This window comes from Mustela lutreola, chromosome 4 (assembly GCF_030435805.1).
Source record: "Mustela lutreola isolate mMusLut2 chromosome 4, mMusLut2.pri, whole genome shotgun sequence".
NCBI lineage: Eukaryota > Metazoa > Chordata > Mammalia > Carnivora > Mustelidae > Mustela > Mustela lutreola.
The window spans coordinates 196,760,388-196,779,975 of record NC_081293.1 but is presented as its reverse complement, the minus strand read 5'-3'; the positions used below and the strand labels follow the sequence as shown (position 1 = coordinate 196,779,975).

The following is a 19,588-nucleotide window of genomic DNA, read 5'->3' as shown; positions in this document are numbered from 1 at the left end:
CATCCCATGATGGTTCTCTCCCGGGTGACAGGACCCACCCCCTTGCTCCAAGGACAGAGGCAGCTGCAAGCCCTCAGGGGCCCCCACATGGCCCCATCCATCTCGCCGGGTCTCAGATCTGGGCTGTCCGGGAGGGGACGCGCGGCTGGTCTGGCCGCTCAGCTGCCCACGCCTCCCCACCAGCCCGCTCAGCTGTCAACACTCTGCCCGCCCTGCCCTGGCCTTCGCAGGGCCCTGCCTGGCTGCTCAGGCCACGGACACCGCGCCCCAGAGACCCTCCCTTAGACCCAGGCAGGCGGTGGGCAGGCAGCGGGCAGACACCCTGCCTGCCCTTGAGCATCCTCAGGCCTCGTTGCCTAAATAAGGGAGCTGCAGCTGGAGGGAGCCAGCTGGCCCAGGGGGAGGGGCCTGCGGCTAGGCCAGGGTTCTCCGAGGGGCTGGGCCGCCGCAGCGCCGCAGGGCCCCGAGCCCGCCGCGGATTGGGCCTGCACCGCGGGCCCGCGCTGCAGAGGGAGGGAGCACAAGGGGATCCCCAAGCTGGAACCTCGAGCTCAGGGGCTTGTCTTTGATCCCGCAGCTAGGAAGCCGCAACTCGTGTCAGAATGTTACCTCTCTGTGCAGGAGGGCCCCCGAATAACCCCGGGGAGCGCTGTGCGTGTGTATGTGTGCGTGTGTGCGTGTGTTTGTGTGTGTATTGGGAGGTCTCCCCTGCTCAAGGTGCATGCCCCTCCGGTCTCACCCGTCCTTATTTCAAATCGCGCCCCACTCGGGGTCTAGGGATTATCTTGCCCTTCGCATCTTCCGAGTCTCCCCTGACCCTGGGCTTGTCCTCCCAGGGCCCAGATCTGGCCCGTGTCACCTACATCAGACTTTGAGCGCATGTTGTGTGTACCCAGAGGGGCTTGGCGTGGTGGGCGACCAGGGTATTAAGGGACCAGCACATCCCAAGTCAGGTTCCTCAGCCCTTCCAGTCAGGGGTGGGGGTGGAACCCCCAGTCCCCTCCCTGGCTGTCTTAAGGCCAGTCGTCGCACCTGTCCTCGCTGTTCCCCTACCTAGGGGCCCCTTCCCCCTCTGTGGAGCGCGCGAGTCCAGGGGGCTCCGGGGCTGAGCGAGGGGCTGGGGTGGGGGAGCCCTTGGCGCTGCTCAGCCAATGGGAAGGGCGGGAGCGCGGGGTGTGGGGGGGAGAGAGGGCGGTGCTGCGGGCGCGCGGCGGGAGGGAGGGGGCCGGGAGGCGGGGGCCGGAGCCCGAGGGGCGCGCGCCGCGTTAACCCTTCCGCCGCCGGGCCGAGCCGCAGGCGCAGCCGGAGCCTCGGGCGCCGGAGCGGCTGTCGGCGCGGCGGGCGGGACCCGGGAGCCCGGCGCTCGGGCGGGTGGAGCGCAGCGCGGGGACGCGGCGGAGCGGGGCCGGTGGCTCGGCGGGGGCCGGCAGACAGGTGTGCGGGCGGCCGGGCGGCCCGAGCTCTGGCGGCTCCAGGCCCGGCCCGCGGTCAGAAGCCGGGAGCCGAGCGGGGACCCCGCGTCCGCAACCCAGTCCCGGCCCCGCCCGTGCTCTGCTTGGCCGCGGGGTGCGGGGATCACGGCCGGGCCGGGCCACCCGAAGCCTGTGTTGGGCCGGGCCGGGCCGGGGTGGGTGGGGGCCCGCCCGGCCCGCCCATGGGCTCAGGATGCCGGTGCGGAGGGGCCATGTCGCGCCGCAGAACACCTTCCTGGACACCATCATCCGCAAGTTTGAGGGCCAGAGTGAGTGGGGGAGGGGGCCGTCGGGGAGGGGGCGCTGGGGGCGGGCCGAGCTCTCCCGAGTGTGAATGGAGGGGCGTGCCCGAGGCCGTGTGCTTTGGGCTAGTGCGAGTCAGTGGGGGCTGTTGGCCTCAAGCCGCGGGCCAGGGGTCGTGAGGGCAAGGCATGGTGCCGGGGGCCGTGGGTTTGGGGCCAAGGGGACTGTATTGGGCTGCAGGGCGGGAGGTTCAGCTCAGGCTTTTGGGATCCGGAGTGTGTGTGACATCTCAAGTGTGCAGGTATCCCTAACTCCCAGTGCCTGGGTGTGGATGGGGCTGTGTGGGGGCAGGGACAGGAGAAGGTAGAGGGTCCCAACCGTGAGACACTAAGTGCTGTGCCTGAACGGTCTTGACTATGTTTTTGAGAGGCTGAGAGCCAAGAACTTAGAGTGAGCGCCTAACCTGCTCTCGGGATGTGTGTGTGTGTGTTACCCGTGAGTTCAGTCCTGCATGGGCAGTGGGGAGGAATCTTCGACAGAGCTACGAACTGTGGACTCCCAGGTGAGAGTGTGTCATGGCCTGAAGCGAGGCTTCAACGATCTAACAGGCCCAAGGCAGTGCCCCCATATTGCTGATTTTCCTGTCCTGAGCCATTTATGGGGGCCACGGCACCCCTAAGGCTGGCCCGGTAGGGGAGGCTTCCAGAAGTGTCCCAGGCTAGGTGAATGTTCTGGCGTGGGTGTTTGATCCTCCCAGCACGCGTGTGTCTGTCTCCAAGGCTGCATGTGCCGTGGTGGGTGTGATTGCCAAGGACCCTGGGAGCAGGGAGCAGGTGACATTCCTTGCTCATGACCCTGTGAGCACAGCACAGCGTGTGCTTGTAACTGTGGTGGGGGGGAGGGAGGGATCAGTTCGATGGGCAGCATTGTCTGAAGCAGAGGAACAAGGTGATCCTGAGGGGGAGGAGGAGACTGACCGTGGTGGAGGGCCACAAGTGGGGTCTGTCCTTCTCACCAGCTCCAGAAGGCCCAGGAGCTAGGTCTAGAAAGAACCTGGGCTAGGATCTGGGGACTCGGTTTCTGGCCCCACCTCTGACACTGACTGCCATGTGACCTTGAGTGACTCTCTTCCTTGTCAGAACCTCAGTTTCCACATCTGGAAAGGAGGAGGTGGCTGAAGGAGCCGTGCGGGGCCCTTCTCTAGTGGTATTCCAGGAGCTCCGGAAAGGGGTGGGGGTAGGGCCTGCCTTCGAAGAAACTCACTCTTCTCTCTCTGGGCCTGGGAGCTGATTTCTCTTCTCCAAAGCTGATGTGTGTGGCTGGTAGTCTGAACTGCCTTGGGCTCAGGGGGAGTTGGAGGCCAAGACAGGGGTCTTTCCATGACAGGGAACCCTGACTCCTGAGGTTGTTGGCTGCCCGGGAGTTTTGGGGGCCTGGTGAACTGACCTAAAGATGACCCAACTTCAAAAAGTAACTTCCTGGAGCCAGGGTAAGGGAGGGCTTAGGAAAGCAGCCTCCCTTGCCCATGGGATTGCTGAGGGCTGCAGCTGGAGGGCTGTGTCCCCAGGAAGGGAAGAGGGCAGAGTTCCAGCTGCCACCCAAAGCCCCAGCATGAAAGGCCAAAGTGGCCGGCAACTTCTATGTTTTTAAAAAAAGCTCTGATCCCAGATCATCTTCCCTGGCACCAGCTGGGTCTGCTGCCTGTCTGTGGCTCACCTGCCAGCCTGGGTCTTGGAGCAGGTGTTGGGGGGAGCCACGTCTAGCTGAAATGGGTCTATGGGGCACCTCTCCTTGACGGTGCCTCACTTCCCGCCAGGCAGTTCCCATTCCTGGATCTTTCTTCTTACAAGTGGACCACTGTCTCAGGTCCATCCCTGGTTCCTGTATTTTCAGGGATTGGAGCTGCGGGTCCCCTTTCTTGCTCCCTATGACCTTGGGTTTCAGCCTGTGACCCTCAGTGTATTTCTTCTGCCAGACCTAGCTTCAAAAGCTCCTTTACAGGCTGCAGGATGTGGGCATGGCTCTGAACTTCTTTCTAGCCTCAGTTTCTTCCTCTAAGAAACAAAGATAATGATGAGTACCTTATGGGGTCGTCGGAGTATTAAATGAGAAAAAGCATCGCAGATGCTCACGTGGTACGTCCCTCGTCCCCTCGTCTCCAGCCCCTGACTGCCCTTGGAGGGGCGCGGAAGTCCGGGGAAGTACTGACCTGCTGGGTCCTCAGATACTCGGGGAAATGATTTCCTAAGGATCCCTCAGGGTAAGGAGTGCTTAGTGAGGCACCCCCCCCCCCCACCCCCTGCCCCGTGTCTAGAGAGCAGGGGTCAGGAAGAGAAGCCGGAGGACCTGATGCAAAGGGAAGGCTGGCCGCCATCTCTGGCCCTTCTCAGGCTCCCTCTCCAGGCCCCGTGTTTATCTGTCCGCCGCGGCTGCTGACACACGCGTTGCTGACACCCGCCCAGGCTGGCCTCGGCCCCGATCGCGGAGGGGGCGGGGGGCCGCTGGCAGGCTGCCCGGGGGAAGCCACGCAGCCAGCCCGTGGGACAGGCGGGGGAGGGGGGCGAGTCGCCTGGCTGGGTCGGCCAAGGCACCTGTGCCGGGGGCACAGCTGCGACGCCCCCTGCTGGGCACCCCCGTCCTCGCTGTGCTCCCTGGGGCGGGGAGTCCCCGGGCGGGTGGCTGTGTGTGACAAGAGAATGCGGGGAAAGGGCTGGGAGCCCGCGAGGCAGGGGTCCCTGCTCACGTGTCTGCTCATCCCCGCCCCCCAGGCCGCAAGTTCATCATCGCCAACGCTCGGGTGGAGAACTGCGCCGTCATCTACTGCAACGACGGCTTCTGCGAGCTGTGCGGCTACTCGCGGGCCGAGGTGATGCAGCGGCCCTGCACCTGCGACTTCCTGCACGGGCCGCGCACGCAGCGCCGCGCGGCCGCGCAGATCGCGCAGGCCCTGCTGGGCGCGGAGGAGCGCAAAGTGGAGATCGCCTTCTACCGGAAGGATGGTAGGCGGGGGCGGGGCCGCGACGAGGGGCGGGGCCGCGAGGGACGGGGGCGGGGCTGTGAGGGACGGGGGCGGGGCTGTGGGGGGGCGGGGGAGAGGACTGCGGGATCCGGGAGGGTAGAGGGGGAGACAAGGCGAGTCCCCTGGGGACGTGACCCCGTCGGAGGCCACTGCTGTGGGTCAGGTGGCAGGCACGGGCTGCGCATCGGGGCTGCAGGACGGCCTTGGTCTCCTCCCCTCACGCACTCTGGCGGGATAATTTTCGGGGTGGCCACGGGTCTGTCTGGCTGTGGGTCTGGTGCCTTCGGTTTCTCCCTCCCGAGACAAACGTGGGCAGGTTGAGGTAGGTGGGCTGGAGTTTGACGGGGCCGGGATGGCAGGTGTGTGGACGGAGTCAGGCTTGGAAGGTCAGGTTGGCAGCTGGGCGCCCACCTCTGGCTGGCCACAGGCCTCCAGCTACTCTAGGGCAGCCCCTGCCAGGTGATTGGTCTGGGAGAAGTCACGGAGGGCGAGGCTGGGGGAGGGACTGCAGGACTCTGGCTGGCTCTCGGCGGCCCTTCTCCTGCCCCTCTCTCTTTACTTAAACTGCGCCTGGCGGGAGGTGTGTGCCTCTCCCCACAACCTCAGTTCCCTTTGTCTCATCTAATGAGCGCCCGCCCACCACCCCCTCCCGGCACCAGGTGTCTCCGCTCAGCCGCCGCCTCCCAGCCCAGCTGCCCGGGGCTTCCGGACAGTGGATAAACAGCGCCCCGGGCGGGGCTGCTCCCCGCGCTGTGTGCCTGCCCTGGGTGGGGTGCGCTCTGCTCAAGGAGGGCAATGAAAAGGCTTTGGAAGCCTGGCAGGTATCCGAGAGCTGGGGAGGTGGCTCCCGAAGTGCCACTGACTGGTCCTGGGCACCCAAACTGCAACTCACTGTGTGTAACTGACGAGCACTTACTGAACCCCTGTGAGCCAGGTGCAGCCCCAGGGTCTTTTAGATGGAGCAGTGGACTAGCCAGGTGAGGTGACGGCGGGAAGGGAGCGTACCTGCTGCACACGGCACTCTCTGCCTCGGTGGACAAAGTGAGCCAGCCGTCGGTGTGCACCTGTCACGGAAATACGTGCTCAGAGTCACCTTGCGCTGCCCTGTAAAGGCTTGCCTCCCTCCACGGCCCGGTTTCTGCAGGCCTGTATGGCCTGTGACTTTCCTGGGGGGCACTATCTCTGGGGCCCTGTGAAAGAGAGTTTGCTTATAGGAAAGTGGGATTCTCGCTGGGAGGCAGGAGCCCGGGAGACTAGATGCAAACTCCGAGGGCAAGGCCTTCCGTCTGTGTTTTTTTGTTTTGTTTTGTTTTTTCACTACAATCTCCCCAGAACCATTATCAGAGCAGATCTGTTTTTATATCTGCCGGGCCGTGGAGTGCTAGCTAGCAGGGGTGGGCGGCTCCCAGTACTGGATGCCCGGCTAAATGTTTCACTCACATTATCTCGTGGAATCTTCACAACTCTGGGACGTACGTACTATTTTTATCTCCATTTTATGGATGAGGAAACTGAACTTCGGGGAAATTAAGAAACTTCCCCAAAGTCACACAGCTAGAAAGGAAGTGGCGGAGCTGAGGGATGGAACCACGTCTGTCCCGAGTGGAGCCTTTCCCATTCTCACTCTGCTGTCACCTATGAGAAATGACCCCAAGTAGTTACAGGCAGATTATATACTGCACGTTACTTTATGTACAATTTTATTTTGGAAGTTCACAAACCATCGGTATAATGAAAAGAATGCAGATGCCTACGCCTCGGGTTCAGGTCTAACACTAGAAAGTGTGTGATATGGGAACTTGGTTACTGCCTTGAGCCTGTTTGTACTTCTAGGATAGTGTGCCTGCCCAGCCCCTTGGCAACAGGGACCTGGGTTCTTCTGTCTTCCCCATAGTGTTTGGGGAGCCCTCCTTCTTGCCCCAGGGAGGCTTTTTTGGGCAAAGATGGCCATGGGACCCCTCCTGCAGAGATGCTCACTTGGGATCTTGGTGACCTCGAGGATCACTTAATCCAGCCCACTTGCGTTACAGACGGAGAAACTGAGAAGCAGAGGTCCAGTTACCAGTTAATCAGTGGACAAAGTAGGATTAGAATCCAGGCCCCCGGCCCAAGCTCAGATTGTTTCCTTCTTCCAGTTACTTCTCCAAATGGGGCTGCCACCCAGAAAGTCATCTGTGCCTGCACTCTTGTTGGCTCTCACCTGGTTTCTCCTGTTGGGCCACAGGCTGACCTTGTCCCCCATTTGTCCTGGTACTTGAGGTCTGGGAGGTAGGCTCCCTCTCCTTCCCTTCCTTCTGCTTCAAACTGCTTAGCCCTTGGGCGAATCCCTGGGGCCAGGCCTGTGCTATGTTTGCGGGGAGCTCGCACCTTTGTGCGTGGGCCAGGTAGGGAGGCAGAGGCCGGGGATGCCCGAGTGGCCCTTGTTTCCATCCAGGCCTTTTTCTGGTCTCTGCCTGGGCCAACCACAGGAGAGTGGGTTCCTGGGCTTCCGCCGCAGGGAGGTGGGTGGCTGGGAAGGAGGCGAGGCCTCTTGCTGGCAGGCGCCACTGTGGCCAGCTGTGCCGTGTCGGTGCCTCTGGCCTAGCTCTGTGCAGTGTCAGGGCCTGGAGCCAGACAGCCCCATTATTTAGGTGCTGGGACTGCTGGGGGGTGGGGAGGCCGGGCTGGGGGTGGAGGGCGGGTGTGAGCCAGAGGGAGAGACTCCCGGGCCCTGTGTCTGTGCCCCTTAACGTCAGATCTGGCCCAGAGTAAGGTGGAACTGGGGACAGGGCTGGCAGGCGGTCGTACCCCGACACGTCCCGGGGCCGGGTCCTGGCGGCAGGTGCTGCTGCTGCACACCTGTGTCCCTACATGACCCGAGAAGGGGCTGTGGGTCCCTTGGAGCACGGCTCCTCTTCCCTTGCTCCCTCATCTGCCGGGCTTCAGGGAGGTCCCCTACTCCTGTCCCTTTTGTTCTCTCTGCTCTTTGTTCTCCCCTACGCCCCGCCTCCCGCGGAGTCCAGCCCCAGAGACCGAGGCCAGCGGCCGCTTGTCTGCTCCTCTTCTGTCTCCCAGTGTTGGCCTCCCCGCCAGCTCCTGCCCCCTCGGCCTTTTATCTCCTTCCCCTTGCACCTGTCTCTCTTCTTCCCTCCCTTTGGCACCCCCGAGCCTGCCTTCTTGCCTCTCTTCCTCTGCCCCCCCCAGGCTGTATCTGGAAATCTCTCTCTCTCTCTCTCTGCCTGTTCTGGCCTGGTCTCCTTGTCCCCGTGTCCCCAGGAGCCTGTGCGTGGGTGGGGATGGGGGTGTCTCTAGAGAAGAGTCTGTCACTTCTCCACTCCAGCTGCAGGCCGGTTGCCATGGTAACAGGGTCAGAGGGCCCCCACTGCAACAGCTGAGCTGTGGGCTGGGGGAGGGGTGGAGACCAGGGGCCAGCCTGCTCTCCAGGGTCCCTGGTGCCCCTAGGGAGCCAGAGCCCCTGCGGTGGCCCCAGACTCACTGGTCTGTGGTCCCCAGACTCAGACCTCAACTTTCCCAGTGCTTGGGTGGACGCTTCTGGCACCAGCGGCCCTCCATGTGCCCCAAGCCATTTCCCCATTTCCTCCCTGTCCCCTGACATCAGACCCCTCACTGGGATACTCCCACACTCCGCCCTACTCCATCCTGGCCACCCCCTCCCCAAGCTCAGACAGCCACCCCCTCTGCCCCACCAGGTCGTGATCCTCAGGCTCCCAGACCCCATCAATTTGGTTGCCCCTGAAGGAATTGCATAGATTGGGTACCTGGGCAATCAGACGGAGATGGGTCTTTGGTGTGTCCTGTGTCCCTGCAATGGAGCAGACCAGAGTGATCCCCGGGGCAATGAGGATGGACACAGGTAGCACCCTTCTCGGGGGGTGGAAGCCTCAGGAGGGCTCCCTTGGGCCTTCCATTCAAGGCCTGAGCAGCTTGGATATGGCGCCAGTGAGAGCCCCTGCCCCTTCCCCTGTCCCTGCATTGGTTGCCAGGAGCCAGGCACAGGGTCCTGAGGGGCTCTGCTGTCCCCAGCCAGCACTTTCTCTCCAAGGGCCCCAGGGAAGTGTCATTCCTGTGCTGGACTAGGGTGCCTTGGCCTGCTTGGGAGCTTGCTGGCCCAGCCCCAGTGCAGGGGTGAGTTGGTCTGTCAGGACTGAGGGTGTCCACCACCTCTAGCCCGCTCTGGGGTCTGGAGAGTGTCGGGAGGGTGGCTCCTCCGTGTTGTGTCTGCCGTCGCCCCCGGAGAGGAGCTGTGTAAATATTTGTGCCGAACGTCGTCATCTGCAGTGAGAGCAAAGTTTGATGGTGGCCTTGGGCTCTGGGGAGGGGGGCTGTGAGCGTCGGGAGGGCCAGTGTGGGGATGTGAGATGGGGGGAGACTCAGCCTCTTTGCTGCCCTGAAGTGGCTTCCAGGGTGGTGCGACTTGAGAGGTTCCAAGAAAGCCCTTTTACACTTAAACATCTCCTCTGACACTGCCCCAAATGCCTCCATCAGGGGAACCTTTGGTTTGGGTGGAGAATGAGCTTTTTTTTTTTTTTTTTAAAGATTTTATTTATTTATTTGACAGACAGAGATCACAAGTAGGCAGAGAGGCAGGCAGAGAGAGAGGGAGGAAGCAGTCTCCCCGCCGAGCAGAGAGCCCAATGCGGGGCTCCATCCCAGGACCCTGAGACCATGACCTGAGCCAAAAGCAGAGGCTTTAACCCACTGAGCCACCCAGGCGCCCCATGAGCCTTGTTTTTGAAAGACTTGTTTTCTCTCTTCACCCTCCCCTGTATGCAGGGGAATATGGAAATCAGCTCTTTCGTGTGAGGGACTTTAAGAGAAATGTTCCTCCCTGACCTGGGCAGGAAGGCCCGAAGAGGGTCTGTGGTGGGACACCTAGGACAGGTGACAAGACTGTTAGAGCCTCTGGATGAGCTGCTGTCCCTCCAGGTCCCCTCCTGTCCTTAGTCTAGGGGCCCATGCAGGTCTCCGTGCTGTGAACTGTGGTTGGCCTCAAATGGGTCCCTTCTCCCTTCAGGTCACATGCTTGTGGGACTAGAAGTACCCTGAGGGCCAGGAAGTGTCTTCTTGGCCATACTCTCCCTCACTCAAGTTCTGGGTGAGGTGGGCGTGTCTGGTGTCCCTCTGCTAGATTATGAGCTCCGCAAGGACAGAGAGCAGTTGTGTTTTGTTCTCTGTCGTACCCCTGTCTAGTGCTCGCTGGAGCTCCGTACATACTTGCTGAAGGAAGGAAGGAAGGAACGGACGGATGGAATGGATGCGGTGGGCAGTGCAGAAGCCCTCTGCCGGGAGTCAGTGACTTGGAACAGTGTCTGGCTTAGTTCCAGACTTGCACCTGCTTGGCCATCAGCTGTGCCCTGCCCCTGCTCGAGACCCCTGCTTGCCTCTGTCTGTCCTTCTCCAGGCTTCTGCTGGCCCCGACTCCCGCCTCTCCCGCAAATCACTGAAGCGGCACGTTTGTGTCTCTCTCTTTCATTTCACTTTACTTCTTATCTCGCTCACCGCCCCGTTACCCTTCCCTTAGGCAACCGTTCAGATGTACTTGCTGGGAATGTGTTGTTTGCACGTATTCTCCCGAAATGTGTATTTTGTCTGGATATGTATAGGTTTAACTTGTGTAAACGAGACGTGCTACATGATATTCTGGTGCTCACTTTCCTTCCACGGGAGTGTGCCTTTAAGTCCCTCCGGTTGTTACTCGACATCTAGTCTGTAGCTTCATAGTCTTTTTTTTTTTTTTTTTAAGATTTTATTTATTTATCTGAGGGAGAGCATGAGCTGGGGGAGGTGTGGTGGGAGAGGGAGAAGCAGCTCCCCACTGAGCAGGGAGCCCACACAGGGCTTGATCCCAGGACCCAGTGATCACGACCTGAGCTGAAGTCGGATGCTCAGGAGATTGAGCCTCCCAGGTACCCCCACCCCCAGCTTCATACTTGATGGCATGTGCTGACCTCAGTTTACCTGCCTCAGTTTACCTGCCCGCTCTCCTGGGCAGCCATCTCCACATTTCCTCCATAAATAACGTTGCGGTCAATGTCCCCAGCCATGGCTCCTTTTGGGCTCCTGGGAGGATGTCACTGGGCCGCATCCCCAGGGGTGGAATTGCTGGATGGTGGTGGTATGTGGACACTTAATTCAACTAAGCACTGTCACACTGGGCACCAGCAGGGTGGCCCCACCCCGTAGCGCTGCCACACTTGGCGTGGTTATCCACTTTTCTAATTTTTGCCAATCTGATAGGTGAGAGTGATAATTTGCTGCCTTAATTTGCATTTCTTTGATACTGTGTTGAGTCCAGCACCTCAGGCTTGATCCCCTTTCCTGTTGACTTCCCTGAGAGTGGTCTGCTTGTATCCTGGCTCACTTTTCTAGCGAAGCCGCCGTGCTTTGTTCTCGGCGATTTGCAGGAGTTGCTTCTGTATTCTAGAAATACAAATGCTTACAGTTAAGTATTCAGCACGTGGATTCTAGGTGGTAATTCCTGTTGACTTGAGATGTTGCAAGTATCTTCTCCCATTCATTCATCCGTTAAACTTGCCCAACTGAGTCACTTCATAATGATACGAGTTAATATTCTTCAGGTGTTTTTTTTTTTTTTTTTTTTTTTTTTAAAGATTTTATTAATTTATTTGACAGAGAGAAAGATCACAAGTAGGCGGAGAGTCAGGCAGAGAGAGAGGAGGAAGCAGGCTCCCGCTGAGCAAAGAGCCCGATGCGGGGCTCGATCCCAGGACACTGAGATCATGACCTGAGCCGAAGGCAGCGGCTTAATCCACTGAGCCACCCAGGCGCCCCTATTCTTCAGGTTTGTTTGGGCTTTGGAAGTTTTGTTTAAGAAAAACTTCACCACCTTGCGGTTGCAGAGGGGTCCGTTTTCTTCTATTAATTTAATTGTTTTTCCTTTCTCGGTTGGCTTTCATCCATCCTGAGCCTCCCTCTGTGGTGTCGAGTACGGATCAAGTTATATTTTTTTCCGCATAGTGAGCCAGTGTTCCCAACACACCTAGTAAACAGCCTGTCCTTTTCCAATGGTTCGTGGGGCCACCTTCATTGTAAGCTACTTGCCTATCTATCCATGGGTCTGTCTTTGAGCTCTCTGTTCTGTTCTAAACATTTATTTGTCTGTTCTTGCACCAAAACCACATTAGGAGAACAACAGTGGCATTTAGTAGTCTTAATCTGAAAGACAAATCTTCCCAAATCTTCCTTCTTTCTTCTTCTTCTTCAATATTGACTTGGGTGTTTACAGACCTCTCTTCTTCCTTATGAGCTTTACAGAAAATATCTCGAGTTCTGGGAAAGAAAACCCCACTAGACTCCTGACTGGAATTAGATTAGTTTTATAGATTAATTTGGGGAGAATGGACATCGATATAATATTCGTCCCATCTAAGAGCCTGGACTGTTTCTCCATTTATCAGATAGTTTGTGCCCTCCCTCCGTCCCTCTGGCCCAGCCCGCAGGCTTTGTGTTTTCCTGGTCAATTCTAGTTACTTTACAGTTTTTGTTGCTGTTACAAGAGGGAGATTTTATTGTTGACTACCTATTTTCCTCGCTGTGCTGGTGGAAATACCGCCGTTGCTGGCTGACCTTGCATCCGGCAGCCTCACTGAGCTCTCTTATTTGTTCTAATTGTTTATCTGTTGATTTTGTTGGTTCTCTGGGGAGATGACCCTATCATTTGCAGATAATGCTGGTTTTCTCTGTCTATATTTGGGTCATTGCCACATGTTTTGCTGGTGGGACGTTCCCCGTGCACTTGGATTTGTTCTTTGGAACGTCCCAGCATCCTGGGAGCTGGGTGAGTCCTGGAGGGATGACAGCTCTCCCCGTGACTGACCGAGGGATGGATGGCAGAGCTGGAATTGGGGTGGGTGTGCTCAAGGCATCCCCTGGCTCTTTGGGGTACACTGGGAGCCAAGGTGGGTGCGGAGTTCTGGAGCCTTGCAGAGCCCTGGAAGTTGGCAGGAACCCCAGGTTGCTTCCTGTTGGACCTCGGCTGTGTGCCCTTGGTGCCCCGTGGCAGGCTGTTTGGGAGTCACAGTGAAGAGTGCCGGTAAGGGTCTGAGGTTCAGAAGTACCACGCGTTTGAGGCTTCTGCTCTGGTCCCCTGTCCTGGTTCCTGGACCACCAGCCTTCATGTTCCATTCTTTTTTCTCTTCTTTCTTTCTTTCTTTTTTTTTTTTTTAAAGATTTAATTTATTTTTTTGAGAGAGAGAGTGCTAGAAAGAGAACATGAGCAGGGGAGAGGGGCAGAGGGGGAGAGAAAAGCAGACTCCCTGCTGAGCAGGGAGCCCGACATGGGGCTCAATCTCAGGACCCTGAGATCATGACCTGAGCTGAAGGCAGACACTTAACTGACTGAGCCACCCAGGCGCCCCTTCATTCTGTTGGTAAGTTTTAATAGCACTTCCACAAAAGACACCTTGATTGTCACCGTGGTTCCAGCCACTGTGTAGACTCAGGATGGGTTTGAAATGGGTAACTTCCGTTGTGAAAGGCCAGTTAGTCTCCCTGGATCTGAAAGGGAGCTTGCAGGGTGGGGAGGTCGCCCTGCCCACACCCATCTACGTGCAAGGCACTGCCCCGAGGACCAGTCCTGCTTACCCCACAACTCCTGTGAAGCCAGGCCGGCCCTGGCCTCAGGGCTCTGTCTTGGGTGGGGATGCTGGGAAGAAGGAAGCTCACCCCAGAAGCCCGTATACAATTATCTCTGCAATTAGGGATATAGTTTTAGAAATTCTCAAAGAGAAACATCACCGTGGCCACATGGAGCAGTCAGCAATGTTTTGGTCGATGGGAGCCCTGTGGGTCCTAGCGGGATGGCAGGAGCGGGAAGGAGGGGGGCTGGGGCTCTGGGGCGGGGGTGCCGCGTGAAGCTGGGGTGCGCTGAAGGGGCTCAGGCAGCACGTGGGCCCCAGCAGGGGTGGGAGGGAAGGTGAGCTGAAAGGTCTGAGTTGGCTGGGATCAGGGGGATTTCTGGAGGATTCTGGTGGGCGGGAGTGGAGGGGCAGACTCCAGGAAGTAGGAGGGGGAAGGTAGAGCTTGGAGGCGGAGAAAGAGCTCTGGCGAACGAGCTGTTGAGCAGCCTTCTGCACGTGAACGTGGCCTAGTTTCACCTTCCCAAGGCTTCAGAAGTCATGGCTCCCAGCTTATAGACGTGTGGCTGTGTCCCAGGAGGTCGATGGGGCTGGGACCCGGAACTTGTCTAGAAAGGACTCTTCTCTCGAGGCTGTTCCAGTGTCCCTGGGGAAAGGTGGCACAGGCAGGCCATGGGCTGTGGGTTTGCAGGGGCAGGGGTGGCAGTTGGGACCACTGCACAGAGGCCCCTGAGGCCCTCTCTATGACCCTATGAATCCCTGGGAAGATGTCAGGCTGTAAGGGCTGGGGGAGGGGAGCCTGTATTGTCCTGTGGTGGGCATTGGACTTTGCTCAGCTCCTGGAGTCAGGGGCAGAGGCCTCTCTGTCTCTGTCACACACACACACACACACACACACACACACCCACACCCACACACACCCACACACACCCACACACACCCACACACACTGGCTGGCCTCTCAGGCTTCCCTGCTCTGTCCCCGGGCGTGCAATGTCCCTGGCCTTGCCTAGGCCCCCGGCTGCCCATGAGAGTGGTGTTAGCGACACGGTGGCCCCTGGCCAGGAGCAGCTCCTGCTGCATCTTCCTGTCGCCGCCACCAGGCTAAATATAACCTGACACTGCACAGCCCTGGGCCGCTGGAGACAGCCTCTCTGCCTGGGGGCGGACAGGGAGGACTGGAGCCCCAGCCTCCTGCCCTCAGTGTGACTTTGGGCCCAGCTCCTCCTGCCGGGAGGCGACTGGGGTGAGGAGGGCTGCCTCCCCGAGGTCACCTTCCCTGCAGGATCCCAGCACCGTGCCTCGTTACAGCTCTGGATGCTTCCACAAGGCCATCTGTCATGTCATCTGGCATCCAGGGCAGGAATCACTTATCCTTGCAGTGCACACGGGGAGACTAGAGCTCAGAGAGGTGGGTGACCTGCCCACCGTCACACAGCAGTTGCCCTGTCCCCGGTTGGGGCCAATCAGCTCAGCTCCGTGGGCTCCTCCCTCTGCCTTCTGCCTGTCCTCCCCCATCTCATGTTGGGCTCGGAACTCGGGTCCTTCTGAGTCCTTGACTCAGTGAGGGCAGGGGCTAGGGTTGTTTTGTTCGTGACACCCCAAATGTTCACATGCATGTGCTCAGGGAGAATTTGTTGGGGACAAAAAGCCACCCTCAAAAAAGCAGGGATGACATCTGGTTTACAGATGACCAGCCAGAGCCTCTGACCTGAGGAGCCTGTCCAAGGACACTCAGGGTCACTTGCAGTCCTCCCTTTCCCCATCCTCCTCGTGCCGCCCAGGATGATAAGGCCTGCCCCTGTTGAAGCAGAACCTGGAGCCACGCCAAGGGCAGGGTGCCCAGAAGTGGGAAGTGGGGTTTGGGACTGTGGGTGGGGGCCTGGAGCCTTGGATGGGTTGGGGTGCAGGGCAGGGATGTTGCCCCTGGGTGCCCTGCTGGGCGTGGGGTTGCACCAGGGAAAGAAAGCCAGCGTTGTGTTCTGGTGGGTGACAGTACCTGCTGCACTTGCCGCGCCCCCCCGCCACCCCCTTTTCTTCTCTCCTTCATGTCTTGCTGGGAGCTGCATAACCTCCACGGGCCATTAGGACCCGGGGCACAGAGGAGCCTGTCAGAGGGTGACTGTCACTCACCGGTGGACTCCCTGGTCCTCGGGTCCGTCCCCACAGGGGCTGGGGGTGCCCTGTGCTCCAGGAGGCAGGCGAACGCTGGACACCCAACCTTCCAGAGTCTTCAGCTGGGGAGGCTGTGAGCGGGCTATTCTGCGTCAGCCGCGCCAATGTGACTGGCCGGGGGGTCTCTCCCTTTCCTCCTCCTCCCATTTATCAAGCCTTCCCTGGGGCCCGGCTCCTACTTCACGTACGTCGTGCCATTCATCCCTCAAGCCCCGTGGGGTGGCCATGATCTTCCCGTGTCACCAAGGAGCCCCCGGAGGCTCGTGGAAGGCAGGTGACTTGCCCAAGGTCATTCGGAAGCAATGAACGGCGGCCACCTGACTGTGCAGACGGTGTGGGCTTCCTACTTCTCCCCTCCAGTTTGTCCCTTCCTGGCTGCTCAGGGCGCCGGTGGCCCCGGGAGCGTGGGCCGTGCCTGCCACAGAGTGGCTCTAGGCGGAACTGCAGGCCAGCCCAGCTCTGGGTCCTGTCGGCCTCTGCTCAGGGGGAGCTGCCGGCCCTGGGGGCCCACCGAGGTCGGAAGAGGAAGCAGAGCAGAGCGACAGGCAGGGCCTGGGGGTAGGTGGGCACGGGGCTAGGGGAGGGCAAGGTACCGTCTGGTCCTGTGTGCGCAGCGCCAGCCCAGGGGTCCCCAGGAGGCGGCTGAGCTGCCGACTCTGGTCATTTCTTCTCTGCCGTGAAGTTGGGCGAAGGTCAGAGCCCCACCACACACCGGCTGCAATCCGCTCCGTGCTGATGCCCGGCTGTCCTGTCAAACCTTCAGCTGCCCTCAGTGACGCCCACCCCCCCGTCATGCCAGCCAGTGACGGGATGGGGACCGCTGGCAGCTCCGGCTGGGGATGGGTCACGGGGCTGTCCGTGGAGGACCCGGCTGAGCTGGCTGGGCAGTGGGAGGCAGAGCCCGAGAGTCCTGGCTGACTTGGGGCCACCGGCTCTCCTTCTTCCTTCCATGGCCCCCTGAAAATAGCAGCTGGAGCCTACCCTCCACCCCCCAGCCCCGCAGCCCTCAGGCAGGACTCCAGTTCACATTTTTGGAATAACCAGGGCTTCGACAGGGTTATTTGAAAGGAAAAATTCCTTGAATGTGGAGGAAGGGAGAGGGCCAAGGGGGCCTCGCGTGTGAGTGTGCGTCTGGAGTGGGGAGCCGGTCGGTACCGCAGGGGGGCTCGGGGCTGGAGATTCTGCAGCCCTGGCAGGCGGGGTGGCAGTTCAGGATCCCAGGGTCCCGGGCTCCCTGCGGTGCAGAAGGCAGAGAGGCCTGAACGGAGCGGGCATGGCCCTTGAGGGCTGGGATTCAGACTTCTGGGGCTCTGTGCTGGGGACAGAATCCCCAGGCCAGCCTGAAGGGTTGGGCTCATTTGGGTTCCAGACTCGTGGAGTTTTCTGAGACCAGTTTCCTTGTGAGGAAGGGGAATCAGGGCCTGGATCACTGGGGGTGCCAGGGGTGGGTTTTGGGGGTCTCCAGGGCTCAGGTTTCCTGGTCTCTGGCCTCTCCTTAGTCCTGATGAGGGCCAGTCCCTGTTCAGGCCGCTGCCGGCCATCACCATATTAGGGCATAAACTCTAGGCGGGCTGTGTGGGTGCCAAACAGTCTCCAGCTGGGCCCGGCCCCAGCGGCCCCAGCACCACAGCCTGGCTTCAGCCAGGCCATGTCAGAGGCCGGAGGTCAGGGGACAGCTGCTGGAGGGAGACCCTGACAAAGCCCCCAGCTCAGGTCTCACAGGCCAAGCCTGGAGGGCCGGGATGCGGTGAGTGGAAGGGCTTTGGGGTGGGGCGGAGAGTTCCTGGCCAGCCCCTCCTCTGGCCCAGCCCCCCTCAACCCCATGCTGTCCTGTCCCAGTTGGTTTCAGAGGATCTCCTTCTGCTAGCTCCATCCCACAGCCCTTAGAAGTGCCGATCTGCCTGCCTCTCCTGGCCTCCCCAAGCCAGGGAGGACTCATGCCCTTTGCACCTGGCCTGCTCAGCTGAGGCTCAGCGCCCAGGGCCTTGCTGGTGGGCATCAAGCACTAGCCCAAGTCCAAGGCTGACAGCCCCGAGTTTGTTGGCCTCAGTTCAGCACCCACATGCCCTTCCCCTTCTTGACCCCTTCCCCACTACCCTGTCCCTCACAGCCGCTGCCAGGGCCTGCTCCCTGGGGCATGGGTCTAGGTGCTGGGCCCTTCAGAGGGGTGGCAGACCCGGGGAGTAAGGCCCCTACAGTTCAGAGAAGACAGATGAGCACGGGGGAGCCAAAGCAAGGAAAGAAGTCTCTGCCCTAGAAAGAGAGGGAGATGAGGAACTTGTCTGGTCCCTGTGGGGTCCAGAAAGAGGGAGGAACAGGCTGTTTCATCCAGGAGGGCTTCCTGTAGGTAGGGGTTCTGAGCTGGGCCTTAGGCAGAGGCTGAGAGTGCCAGGGTCACTTTCAGAAAGCGACAGAGAAAGCGGTGAGGGGACGGTGCTCTGCACAAGGAGCAGAGGTGGACTGGGTGCGTTTAGCCTGGGCGACTGACCTCACCTGGTATTAATAGGGGCTCTGGTGGCCAGAGAGAGAGAGAGAATGGGAGGGGAAGAAAAAAGTCAAGGAACAAGAGAGAAAAATGATGGGAAGTTGTAGAAGCAGTGCTTCTCAATTCTTTGTTTAAAGATCACTTTATTTCTATATATCATAGATCAATCCTTTTGTGAAACACAAAATCACACGCTTGGCAATGGTGGCGATACCAAATTGTGCCTGCGGTTTCGAGATTGTCCTCAGCTTCTGCACCCAGCTTGCAGTGGAGTGGCCCAGCCTGATGTGGGGACGGAGGGACTGCCAGTCCCTCTATCGTGTCCTGGCCACACCGGGCCTTGCCCTAGACTCGTTTCCTCTTCACAACTCCTTGAGAACGAGTGATTGTTATTCCCATTTCAGAGGGGTGGGAGAGGTGGCCCAGGGAGGCTCAGTCATTAAGGGAGGGGGAGGAAAAACCATGAGGGACGAAGCAGAGCCGGAACGGGAGCCCAGAGGTCCTGGGCCTGAAGTCTGCGGCCTTCCCTGGGGTGCTAGACTGCCTGGCACGAGGGACAGCAAGGAAAGACCAAGAGGCGAAGGAGGGGCGAGCAGAGAGGCCCTGACAAGGAGCAGCACACTGGAGTGGGCAGACGGAGGGCAGGAGCTCCGAGAGGCAGGCCCATGGCCCAAGGAGGGGCCCGGGCAGGAGACGACGAGGAGGAGGGGCCCGGCAATGGCGGTGGGGGCCGTGGCGCAGGCAGGGACCTGTTCCGAGTGCCACAGCGGCCATGTCCTCGGCTTGCAGGGAGCTGCTTCCTGTGCCTGGTGGACGTGGTGCCCGTGAAGAATGAAGATGGCGCCGTCATCATGTTCATCCTCAACTTCGAGGTGGTGATGGAAAAGGACATGGTGGGTTCCCCGGTCCGAGACACCAATCACCGTGGCCCCCCCAGCAGCTGGTTGGCCCCAGGTGAGTGCAGCCGTGCTCTCAGGTCCCTTTCCCGAGGCCTTGAGGCTCCCCAAGGCCAGTGCTCTGCAGGAAGGGGTACTGGGGGGTACTCCTTTCAGAGGCTGGGGAGAGAACACCAGGGATATGGCCCAGTCCCGTCTGGCTTGGGATGGACAGATGAGTGGGGTGACGGATTGAGCCTAGATTCTCAGGTCCTTGGGACAGGACTCTACCTGGTTTCCTAGCTGCTCCCCCACCCGCTTGGGTTCCTGGACTGGTCCTGTATTGAGCCCCAGGAATGGGGGATTCAGCCTCCCCACATGGCTCTGGCCACCTCGGAGTGGCTCCCCTGCTCAGAACACTGTGTCTCTCTGGGACGCCGCTCCTGCTCCCTGTGTTGCTTCTGTCCCGCAGTCCTTGCTCCTGGACTGACCTGCTCCCTGCTCTGGCCTTGGCTTTAGGAAGAGGATTTGAAGGGAGCACACACCCTGCCTAGAGTCAGGGAGGCCCTGTCGCGTTCTCCTCTGACACAGAAGCTCCCCCTTCCTCCATGATGTCCTTTTTGGGTTGAATTTTAATTTCCCCTCAGAGTCTTGGCAAAAGGTTCCAGCTCTCGGTTTCTCAAGCTCCTACATTGGGGTTTGGCCTGAAGGCCATGACGTTA

The 19,588-nt window shown here is 59.7% G+C and overlaps 1 protein-coding gene across 1 annotated transcript in view; it reads left to right on the top strand.

The window, feature by feature from the left end:
- The first annotated feature begins 1,454 nt into the window (after positions 1-1,454).
- Positions 1,455-19,588, top strand: part of KCNH2 (potassium voltage-gated channel subfamily H member 2) — a 31,801-nt gene continuing 13,667 nt past the window's right edge. The window contains exons 1-3 of the mRNA XM_059172242.1: positions 1,455-1,741; positions 4,484-4,714; positions 18,781-18,945. Coding sequence (XP_059028225.1) covers positions 1,666-1,741; positions 4,484-4,714; positions 18,781-18,945 — 472 coding nt within the window. The 5' untranslated portion in view covers positions 1,455-1,665. The remainder of the gene's footprint in view (positions 1,742-4,483; positions 4,715-18,780; positions 18,946-19,588) is intronic.